This window comes from Scyliorhinus torazame, chromosome 29 (genome assembly GCF_047496885.1).
Source record: "Scyliorhinus torazame isolate Kashiwa2021f chromosome 29, sScyTor2.1, whole genome shotgun sequence".
Classification (NCBI taxonomy): Eukaryota; Metazoa; Chordata; class Chondrichthyes; order Carcharhiniformes; family Scyliorhinidae; genus Scyliorhinus; species Scyliorhinus torazame.
Genome location: NC_092735.1, coordinates 11,232,172 through 11,244,233, shown reverse-complemented (window position 1 = coordinate 11,244,233; position 12,062 = coordinate 11,232,172). Strand labels below are relative to the sequence as shown.

General features: G+C 49.1%; 1 protein-coding gene across 1 annotated transcript in view; it reads right to left on the bottom strand.

Moving 5' to 3' along the window:
- txn2 (thioredoxin 2) overlaps positions 1-11,716 on the bottom strand; it is a 38,281-nt gene extending 26,565 nt beyond the window's left edge. The window contains exons 1-2 of the mRNA XM_072492057.1: positions 11,537-11,716; positions 8,424-8,701 (exon numbers count right to left, since the gene is read on the bottom strand). Coding sequence (XP_072348158.1) covers positions 8,424-8,701 — 278 coding nt within the window. The 5' untranslated portion in view covers positions 11,537-11,716. The remainder of the gene's footprint in view (positions 1-8,423; positions 8,702-11,536) is intronic.
- Positions 11,717-12,062: the final 346 nt, after the last annotated feature.

Genomic DNA, 12,062 nt, shown 5'->3' with positions numbered 1-12,062 from the left:
TATATACTTCCTTTTTTCAACACAAACTCGAAACAGAGGGAAGTTTAAAGAAAACACCACTTCCCTCTCTTCGGAGGACAGTGATACATACCACGGTATCCAGCAGGCATCAGCAGATCGCCAATATCTCAGCATGAATCAACTTGACAAGCAAGCACAGAGCAGGACATTCCTGCTATGTGCAAGAACTAGTCACCGAGGCTCAGAAAGCAAAGCAATGGTTCGTTATCGGATATTGTCCATAACATTCTTGCAAGAAGGCTGATCGCGAAGGCCTTGTTTCTCCCTACTTGCCTGTCCTGTTGTTGGTGGCAATGGTGGTTCAGTGGGCACTCTCCTCAATGAGCAAGAAGGCCATGGGTTTAAGTACCCCTCCGGATATTTCAGCACGGAGCCCAGGCTGACACTTCCAGTCCAGTCCCAAGGGAGAGCCACACTGAGGAAAGTGCCGTCTTTCAAATGAGGTATGGGAATGGAAGCATTGTGGTAATATTACTGGACTAGAAATCCCGAGACCTGTTCCAGAAAAGAGATCAGTTCCCACCACAGCAAGGGGCCGGCAGCACAGTGGTTATCTCTACTGTCTCACGCCGCCGAGGACCCGGGTTCAATCACGGCCCTGGGTTACTGTCAATGTGGACTTTGCACATTCTCCCCGTGTGTATGTGTGGGTTTCGCCCCCACAACCCAAAGATGTGATTAGGTGGATTGGCCACGCTAAATTGCCCCTTAATTGGAAAAATAAATGAATTGGGTACTCTTAAATTTTATTTTATTTTTTTTTTTTTAAAAAGTTCCCACCACAGCAGCTGAAGGAATTGTCAACAATTCGTTAAGTAAAGCCGCGAACACAAAGCTAGCATCACGAATGAAACTGTTTGGTTGTAAAACCCATCTTGTTCACGAATGTCCCCGAGGGAAGGAAATCTGCCCAGTCCAGCTGATTTGTGACTCCAGCTCCATAGCAACGTGGTTGAATCTGAACTGCCGTCTGGAATGGCCAAGCAAGTCACTCAGTTGTATCAAAAGCTCGACAAAGACGATAAAAATAAAAATGATCGGGCAGGCCACCTGACAGCAATCTAGATATTGGATGCAGGAAAGACACGGCCATCCCCAGTTGACCCTAGAAAATCCCTCTCATTAACATCTGGTGCCAAAATTAGGGAGAGCTGCCCCACAGAACAGTCAAATGCAGAATCATACATCACCATTCTGTCCTCTCCCACCAGCAGGGCAGACCCACCAGAGACGATGGCACAGTAACATAGGGAGTGGCCCCGGGAGTACTCAACATCAAGGAAGTTTTAGGGTATCAGGTCAAACAAGAGCAAAAGAATCCTCCTGCTGCATGCCACTCTTCAACCTCCTTCAGCTGATAAATAACTTCTCCACCACTCTGAACAGCCCTTGGGAAATGTTTTCTGGATCACTGTCCATCACCAAGAGTGCATTAGCAACACCACTCCTAGTGGTGATTGGTCGAAGGATTGAAGGGGACATGAGGGAACACTTTGTCATCTGCGAGGGGCGCAGTGATGAGTGTCTGGAATTCACGGCCTAAGTTGGTGGTTGAGGCTGAAACACTCGTTCTCATTTAAAAGGATGTGTATCTGAAGGGTTGTAACCTGCAAGGCCATCAGCAAGGGGCTGGCAAGTGTGATTAAAATGAGCGCCAAGTTTCTTTTCTTCTCATTTTGGGCCAATGCAGACATGCTGGGTCGAGTGGCCTCTTTCTGTGTCATAACCTTTCTACTGACCGAGTTGGTCAAGTTCTGAAGGGCATATCTGCCAGACTAGGTCTGCAACAGGTGGTGTGGGGGGAACCAGCAAGAGGGAAAAACCTACTTGGCATCACCCTCACGAATCTACATGTTGCAGATGCTGTGTCCATGAGAGGCCATCTGTTGTTGGTGGCAATGGTGGTTCAGTGGGCACTCTCCTCAATGAGCAGAAAAGGCCGTGGGTTTAAGAACCCCTCCGGATTTGGGATAAAGTCTCATCTTCACACCAAGGATACCCTCGTGCTACCACTCTGTGCTAAATAGACTCAGAACTAACCTATCAGATCACATTTGGGCATCCATAAGGCATCGTCAGCAGCAGCAGAATTGTATTCAACCACAATTTGTAACCTCACGGCACGGCATATCCCCCACTCTACCATTACCATCAAGCCATGATCAACGCTGGAGTCAGTTAGGAATATTATAGAACATGCCAGGAGCAGCACTGTGAATACTTAGAAATGAGGGGGCGGCACAGCAGCACAGTGGTTAGCACAGTTGCTTCACAGCTCCAGGGTCCCAGGTTCAATTCCTGGCTTGGGTCACTGTCTGTGCGGAGTCTGCACTTTCTCCCCGTGTCAGCATGGGTTTCCTCCGGGTGCCCCGGTTTCCTCCCACAATCCAAAGATCCAGGTTGGATGGATTGGCCATGCTAAATTGGCCTTAGTGGCCAAAAAGATTAGGTGGGGTTACTGGGTTATGGGGATACGGTGGAGGCATGGGGTTAGGTAGGGTGCTCTTACTGATGGGGCAGCACGGCAGCACAGTGGTTAGCACTGCTGTCTCACGGCACCGAGGTCCCAGGTTCGATCCCAGCTCTGGGTCACTGTCTGTGTGGAGTTTGCATTCTCCCCCTGTTTGCGTGGATCTCACCCCCGCAGCCCAAAGATGTGCAGGGTAGGTGGATTGGCCACGCTAAATTGCCCCTTAATTGGAAAAAATGAATTGGGTATTCAAAATTTATTTTAAAAAAGTAAGGTGCTCTTTCCAGGGGCTGGTGACGACTCGATGGGCCGAATGGCCGTCTGCGCTGTAAATTCTATGATCCATTCTATAAATTCTGTGAAATACAGCACAGGACTACATGCATTTTATTAAATAAATTTAGACTACCCAATTATTTCCCCCCCCCCCCCCCCCCCAAGGGGCAATTTAGCGTGGCCAATCCACCTACCCTGCACACCTTTTGAGTTGTGGGGGCGAAACCCACACAGACACGGGGATATGGTGCAAACTCCACACTCAGGATTTGAACCCAGGTCCTCAGCGCCGTAGGCAGAAATGCTAACCACTGCGCCACATACCGCCCAGGCCTACATGCATAACTATGCAGCGCAAGTAGCATGCTATGCAGGGTGGTTAGCACTGCTGCCTCACAGGGCCAGGGACCCAGATTTGATTACCACTTTGGGCGTCTATGTGGAGTTTGTACTTTCTCCACGAAGAGCTGGACACAAGAGCCGAATTCCAGAGGTGAGATGAGAGAGACTGCCCTTAACACCAAGGTGGCATTTAGATCCAGTGTATCCAGGTGGTAGTCAATGAGAATCAGGAGAAACCCTCTTCACTAGTTGCAGGTCAAAGGAAACTGCTTGTGGTTGTTGAAGGTCAATCATCTCAGTCCCAGGACATTCCAAAATGGCACTCTTTTGGGCCCAACCACCTTCAGCCACTTCAATGATCCTCCCACCAACATAAAATTAGAAGTGGGGATGCGAGACGCACACCCAGCAATCATTCTCATTATACTGTGCAGTCCGCTGGATAATCGCATTTTAAAAAAATGTTTAGAGTACCCAAATATTTTTTCTCCAATTTAGTGGCAATTTAGCTTGGCCAATCCACCTAACCTGCACATCTCGGGTTGTGGGGGCGAGACCCACGCAGACACAGGGAGAATGTGCAAACCCGGATTCGAACCCGGGTCCTCAGCGCCGCAGTCCCAGTCTAACCACTGCGCCACAAGCCGCCCAATAATCCCAGTTTGTTGACACTTTGGTCAATTTGATTGTGAAGATAATGATCTACATCAAACGGATTTCAGTCCAATCGCTCTTTGAGTCGAGAAAGGGCAATTTAGGAGGTTAGAGACGGCACCGAGAATGGAAAAAGAGGCCAGCTTCTGCTGTTGAGAGATTGCAAGCTCGGGTTTTAAAGCACACACAGTTGTTGAGGCAGAGGGAAGGCGTTTTCATCCTTCCAGATCTATCAGAGAATGAGCCAGAATGAGAGAGACATCCCAAGGAAAAGCGTGCAGGGGAGCTTCTTTGCAGCTCGTAACGGGCAAGGGCCAATGTGGCCATTCTCAGCAAATATCCCATTTATGCAACACCTCATCACAGTTCCGAAACACTATATACAGTCTGTGTGCACGTGAACAGCCAGGGGCGAGTCCAGCTGTAATACTCCTGCAGTCAAATAGTCTACTGGCAATCACTGGGCTGACGTGGAGAAACAGTCAGTTTAAGAGAAAGCCCAGGACATTTGGGGCTGAAGCGGTGGTGGTAGGGGAGGGAAGTTGCAAAAGCAAAAACATGCGGCTGTTATTACTTCCTCACTTAACAAATGCAAGGGCTGCAAGTTCTCCTCCAAGTCTCACACCATACTGCCGTTTCCCTCATCGATGTTGGGTCGACGTGCTGGAACTCCCTACCTAACAGCACACTGTGCGGGAGCACTTTTACCAAATGGTTTCAACAGTTCACTACTTGTTAAGGGCAATCAGAGATGGACAATAAATACTGATCTCGTCAGCGATGCCCATAACCTGTAAAACATTTTAAAAATTAAACTGCACTTTTCTGTTCCCCTCAGCCATTGGTCTGCAATTTGGATTTCAACATGGAGACAGTTCCCAGGCCATGAGTTGCGGGGTTATAATGTTGCAAGTTAGGCAGGAAAACAGCAGCACCGGGGGAGCTTCAGTCCCCATGCATCATAGACCAGGGCTCAAGTGGGCAGCACATTAGCATAGTGATTAGCACTGTAGTTTCACACCTCCAGGGTCCCAGGTTCAATTCCCGGCTTGGGTCACTGTGTTGAGTCTGCATGTTCTCCTCGAGTCTGCATGGGTTTCCTCCGGGTGCCTCAGTTTCCTCCCACAAGTCTCAAAAGACATCTGTTAGGTAATTTGGACATTCTGAATTCTCCCACTGTGTACCCGAACAAGTGCTGGAATGTGGTGACTAGGAGATTTTCACAGTAACTTCATTGCAGTATTAATGGAAGCCTACTTGTGACAATAAAGATTATTTAATAAATAATAATCTTTGTGTGTCACAAATAGGCTTAATCTGGCACCTGGTCGGGTACACGGAGGGAGAATTCAGAATGTCCAATTCACCTTATAGCATGTCTTTCGAGACTTGTGGGAGGAAACCGGAGCACCCGGAAGAAACCCACGCAGACACGGGCAAATCGTGCAGAGTCTGGACAGACAGCGACCCAAGCCAGGAATTGAACCGGGAACCCTGGCGCTGTGAGGCAGCAGTGCTAACCACGATGCTACCGTGCTGCCCAAAATCCCAGCTTCAGTAGCTGCAGGAACTCTTCTCCCTTCCTTTCTTTCTCTCTCTCTCCCATCAGAGCCCAAGCCAGTTCAGGCATGCTCGCCACATCACTGTCGAGAGGTACAAGGCCGCAACTTAAAATGCCAAACTCACCGCAAATGATTACAATTCACAGTCTGTGTAAACACTGTAATGGGTGTTGGAAATAGAAATTCACAGCCAACGGATTCTTTTTTTATATAAAGGGAATGCAGCAGCGACCGAGGTGAATCAGCGTTTGATAAAAAGCAATTACTGCAGATGCTGGAATCTGAAACAAACAGAAAATGCTGGCCACTCAGCAGGTTCTGACAGCACCTGTGGAGATTGAGAACGGAGCTAAAGTGGAGTCTGGGTGGCTCTTTGTCAAAATGGACGTATATGACGGATAGCCCCCTGCTCCTTTGAAATAAGTCATGACCATCTGAAGGTCGACACAATTGACTTCCACAGTTGCTCCTCCCTGGCATTATTCCCCTGTGGTGTCATTGCTACCTGTCTCCATACCAAAGAAACTTGCATGCCTTACGTGGTGCCTTTTGTGACCTCAGGACGTCCCAAAGAACTTTCCAGCCAATTAAGTACTTCTGATGTATTATCCCTTTGTAATATAGGATACACCAAAGTTAATTTGCGTGTCGCAAAAGCCCACAAGCGGTAATGTGGTGGCCATATATTCGGTTTTCGTGACCTTGGTTGAGAATTAAATATTGGTCAGACAGGGCCCCTCAGCTTCACAACTCATTCAAAGGGCAGCACCTGCAATTCCCTCAGTACAGCACTGCAGTGTCAGGTCCTGAGCCCACAACATTCTGACTCCAGAGGCAACAATGCAGTCCAAAAAGTCTTTCCAAAAGGCCCTGCAAGGTCATCGCTGGAATGTCCCAGAACTCCATCCAAGATTTCATCAAGATGGGCAGCACGGTAGCACAGTGATTAGCACTGTTGCTTCACAGCTCCAGGGTCCCAGGTTCGCTTCCCCGCTGGGTCACGGTCTGTGCGGAGCCTGCACGTTCTCCCAGTGTCTGCGTGGGTTTCCTCCGGGTGCTCCGGTTTCCTCCCACAGTGCAAAGATGTGCGGGTTAGGTGGATTGGCCATGCCAAATTGCCCTTAGTGTCCAGAAAATGTTAAGCAGGGGTTACTGGGTTACGGGGATAGCGTACAGACGTGGGCTTCAGTCGGGTGCTCTTTGAAAGGACCGGTGCAGACTCGATGGGCCGAATGGACTCCTTCTGCTCGGTACATTCTCTGATGATTCTATGATCAATGGCTGCTAATGGCCACCTACGGACAACACCAGTGACAAACACAAAATCAGCTGTGGAGGTTGGCCAACTGTAGACCATCGTCACCATGGAGTCCTGGCTGGCACACAGTAACCACTCTGGATTGCCTACACAAGATTTCAAGCAAGCAAAGGTGGACCACTTTGGGCAGCAGAATAATGCACTTACGGGAAAGCTAGGCGAGTACAAATGGGAGAAAGGAATAGAAGGATATATTGAGGGGGTAAGATGAGATGGTTGGGGGCAGAATCGTATGCAGCATAAACACCAACCGAATGGAGTGAACAGTCTGTTTCTGTGTTGGAAAAGCTTTGCAATTTGTGGTAAGTGGCTTTCTGAATGAATTGCAGCAGCTCATAATTCTCTGCACATTCTAGGAGGCGTGCCAAGCCTGGGAGAGGATGCAAAGGAAATTTAAGAGAATTGGTACTAGGAATGAAGGACTTCAGTTTTGTGGAGAGAATGAAGTTGGCGTTGTTCTCAGAGCAGAGGTGGTGATGGAAAGATTTAACGGAAGGGTTCAACATTTTTAAGGGATTTTAATGAGTGTAACAATGGGCCAAATGGTAACACAGTTAGCACTGTTGCTTCACAGTACAGGGACCAGTGTTCGATTCCCGGATTGGGTCACTGTCTGTGAGGAGTCTGCACGTTCTCCCAGTGTCTGCGTGGGTTTCCTCCGGGTGCTCCGGTTTCCTCCCACAAGTCCCGAAAGACGTACTGTTAGGTAATTTGGACATTCTGAATACTCCCTCTGTATACCCGAACAGGCGCTGGAATGTGGCGACTAGGGAATTTTCACAGTAACTTTACTGCAGTGATAACGTAAGCCCTACTTGTGACACTAATAAAGATTATTATTCTGCGCGAGGATTCTGATGGAGAACTGCAGCAGCAACACTGAAGCCATCGTGCACAGCTCTCAGCAGCATTCGCCGCTGCGGTCAATTCCAATCACCTCCCTGGCTGTACCCAGCAACACAGCGTCTCCAGGCCCTGCTGAAACTAAGCTGAGCTTCAATTTCAGAACACTCCACCCATGCCCTCCCTAACTGCCTGTGAATCCTGGCCTCGGCTAAGGGTCTAAGAGGCCAGTGGAATCACTCCCACTGACACTTCATCCACAATCTATTAGCTCAGCAAAGATCAAAGATTCTTTCCTCGTTGGCATGACTGAGTAATTATAACATGTGATGCATCCCTCAACCATTGGGAAGCTAAACAAATTCATTCGGAGAAAGAAAAAGCATTGTTGGCAGAAGTCAACGTGCGGCATTAACTCGCAGCTTCCTCCGACGTTGCAACAGATTTTTGCAGTAATTAACAAAGAGCTACGGAGCATGAAGGCCCTGGGTCGATACCCACAGCCACAAATCTCAGCCAAGGTGTTAGCAAATGCATCAACATTTCAGAGGTGGATCAACCAGGAATAATCCCTGGATCTTGCTAAAAGTCACCAGGAAGTCTCACTTTTAAAAAAAAAAGTTAAAGTACCCAATTCTTTTTTTTCCAATTAAGGTACAATTTAGCATGGCCGATCGATCCACCTACCCTGCACATCTTTGGGTTGTGGGGGTGAGATCACGCAGACAGGGGGAGAATGTGCAAACCTCACGTGGAGAGTGACCCAGAGCAGGAAGCCTCACTTGCGTGAGAATTTAAGGATGTAAAGTGAGGGTAGAATTGGGTTCAGTTGCAATGCCCCCCGTCGGTCAACTGGACAAAAGGACAACTAGACCCAAAATGCTCTGGCGAAAAGTCGGAATACCAACAAGGATCGAAACAAAAGGCATCAACTCACGTTGCGTGGAAATCCACCACGACTGGTGTCTTGCTGTTGATGACTCGGTCGGTAAAATCGAGTTGATTCTGTACGTTGAAGGTGACACTGCAAGCTGGAGAGTCACTAAAGCTTCTTGCTGTGGGAGGGCTTGCTCGGTGCTGAGTGGTAGTCCCTGTGCCGTGCTGGGAGAGGGAGCTCAGGCAGGGCAAGAATGCGGAGGACTGAGATCGCACTGGGGCAGAGGACTTCCTGAGGGCCAGGGACACGAACCGCCTCAGCAAAAGCCTTTGAGCCATCTGGAAAAGCAAGCAGTTAGCGTTAGGATGCGCATGCAAATGAATTACAGCAACAGACATTCACACACTTAGAAACAGAAGAATATAGGGCCACAGAGTCCAAAGAATTTTGAAATAGGCAATCGTGTCTGCATCACACAACCGTTGAACTGATTTATCCCTGCAACAAGGAAGGCTCCATTCCAACTAGGAATTCCCAGATCATTCCCCTGCTGGCTGCCATGGTAGCGCTCAGGCTGGATAGCAGCAAGGGGCAGCACGGTAGCATTGTGGATAGCACAATTGCTTCACAGCTCCAGGGTCCCATGTTCGATTCCGGCTTGGGTCACTGTCTGAGGAGTCTGCACATCCTCCCAGTGTGTGTGTGTGTGGGTTTCCTCCGGGTGCTCCGGTTTCCTCCCACAGTCCAAAGATGTGCAGGTTAGGTGGATTGGCCATGATAAATTGTCCTTAGTGTCCAAAATTGCCCTAGTGTTGGGTGGGGTTACTGGGTTATGGGGACTGGGTGGAGGTGTTGACCTTGGGGAGGGTGCTCTTTCCAAGAGCCGGTGCAGACTTGAAGGGCCGAATGGCCTCTTTCCGCACTGTAAATTCCATGATAATAATAATCTTCATTGTCACAAGTAGGCTTACATTAACACTGCAATGAAGTCACTGTGAAAAGCTCCTAGTCGCCACACTCCGGCACCTGTTCGGGTAGAGGGAGAATTCAGAATGTCCAATTCACCAACACACATCTTTCGGGACTTTTGGGAAGAAACCGGAGCAAACCCACACAGACACGGGGAGAACGTGCAGACTCTGCAGTCAGCGACCCAAGCCGGGAATCGAACCTGGGACCCTAGTGCTGTGAAGCAACAGTGCTAACCACCGTGCTACCATTCTGCTCGATATATAGTGGGGTCACCGCAACGTTTGTTTGCTTCATATCTTCACACATCCCATCGGGGAATAGCTGCGCAGTGTTGGCAGGCTGGTTATCAGCCTGCTCAACCAAGGGATGAATGTTCCATCTATGGCCAACAAATCCAGGAATGGGTCTTGAACATGGAGCCTCATGACCTCATCCCAGACTGGGGAGGCAACAATCAGCTACAGTCTGACAGGTAACCAGTGTCTATGTGTGGAGGTCAAGCGAGGACCCGGTCAGGTTTAATGGTGTTTCTCCTATAGTTTGGCTCTCCTGAACAGTAGGCACATGGGTGAAATAATCAAGGGCTTCTGGCATGGAACAGGCTGGAGGGGCTGAATGGCCTAGCCCTGTTCTGTATTTATGGAACTGCACCAAAATGAAGAGTCAAAGCCATCCCACCCAAAAACATAGCTGGCACAGTACAGAAACCTCAATGCCTCAGCAAAGACTCAAGACTTCCCTCTCCACAGAACTGAGTAAAGGGCAGGGAATTTATGACTAAGCCGCAGAGATATAGAACTAGTAAACGGTACTTTAATGGTCTCTGCAGATACATGTCATTGCATTCCAGTTGTACCAATGGAACCTCTGCTATACTGAGTGGGTAAGGAACACTCCCAATAGGACAAAGAGGAATAAAGCAGGTCACGTGGATTTGTCCTCGCTGCCATCTAAAACCCAAGGATCCATTTTGTGGCCATGCACTGGCACACAGTGCAGGGCTAGGTGAGGAGAGCAGGCAGGGACAAATAATTTGGACTGGGTTACTCGCAGTCATACGTTTACAGAGTGATCAGCCGCTCTCACTCTGAACAGCCTATTATCAAGCAACACACCGATCCACCAGTAAATTATGATGCCACAGATCAAGGTTACAAGTTTCTCTCTCAGCATCCTCTTCCCCCTCCACCCAGGCTTTATCTCTCGCTGTCACACCTGGTTTATCCCCAAAGGGTAGTTAAGAGTCAACTATATTCCTGTGGGTCTGCAGACACCTATAGGCCAGACCAGGTAAGATTGGTAGATCACCTTGAAGGATATTAGGAAGCAGCTTGTTTTTTTATGACAACGGTGATAGTTTCAATAGAGAATTTCCAATTAAGGAGCAATTTATCATAGCCAATCCACATACCCTGCATATCTTTGGGTTTTACACAAGAACTAGGAGCAGGTGTAGGCCATCTGGCCCTGCTCCATAGGGCCAGTGAGACGCAGGCAGACATGGAGAGAATGTGCAAACTCCACACAGCCAGGATCGAAACCAGGTCCCAGGCGCTGTGAGGCAGCAGTGCTAACCTCCATGCCACCCAGCCTTCCGATGTTAATAGGAAAGCAAGGGATTCATTGCCCAATTGGATGGTGCCCAATTATCAACCAAATGGCCTCCCCACAATTTTCAACATTTTTTTTTTTAAATTTAGAGTACCCAATTCATTTTTTCCAATTAAGGGGCAATTTAGCCTGGCCAAACCATCTACCCTGCACATCTTTGGGATGTGGGGGTGAGCACGGGGAGAATGTGCAAACTCCACGCAGTGACCCAGAGCCGGGATCGAACCTGGGACCTCAGCACCATGAGGCAGCAGTGCTCACCACTGCACCGCCGTGCTGCCCTAATTTTCAACACTTTTAATGGGTAAAGCGAAACGTTCAAAGGAAATGCCGAAAACAAAATCTTTTTGACGTGCCGGTGGTTTTTCTGCAGATTTGCACCCAGCAGTGACCTGATCAATTGGTTGGCAACCCCCTAACCTTGGAGCAATAGCCCGGGTTTGTGAATAGCTAATCCAGCTACTTTCCCACCACACTGCCCTCTCCTCCTTGCTCTCCCTGTTATCTTTATCTCTCTGTCCCCTCCCCACGCTCCGGATTTCAATGTCACTCCCGAGGGTGTTTTTTTTTTAATACTCTTCTCGCCTCACCTCAAACTTCCACACGCTGCCACAGCTACTTCCGGTCCAGACAGGCGTCACTTCCTGGAGACGGCTTCCCAAACGCCTTAGCGGTTTTTATCCCGGGGCGCATGTACACTGACGTCCTCGCCTTTCCAATAAGGGGTACGGGGCGGTACAGCGTTTGATTCCTTTCGCTCCGTACAAGGGCGGTCTCGGGGAGTGGTGGGGTTGGTTGGTTGGTTGGTGGAAGGCATCGGGGAGAAGGTAATAGAGAGCGTGAAGCTGCGTCCGCCATCGTTGTAAAGGCAGCGGGCGTGGTTAACCTGACGTCACGTGGTATAGGGCGAGGCCCCGCCCAGTTACTGCTTTGAGTGAAAGGACCTGGACCACAACTTGCATTGTGGTGGTGATGGCACTAAATTAGTACTCCAGTGGCCCTGGTTAATGCTCTGGATGGGTGGGGAGAGACATGGGTTCAAATCCCACCATGGCAATTCATCGAATCCCGGCCCCCTGTCCGTGTGGAGTTTGCACATTCTCCCCGTGTCTGCGT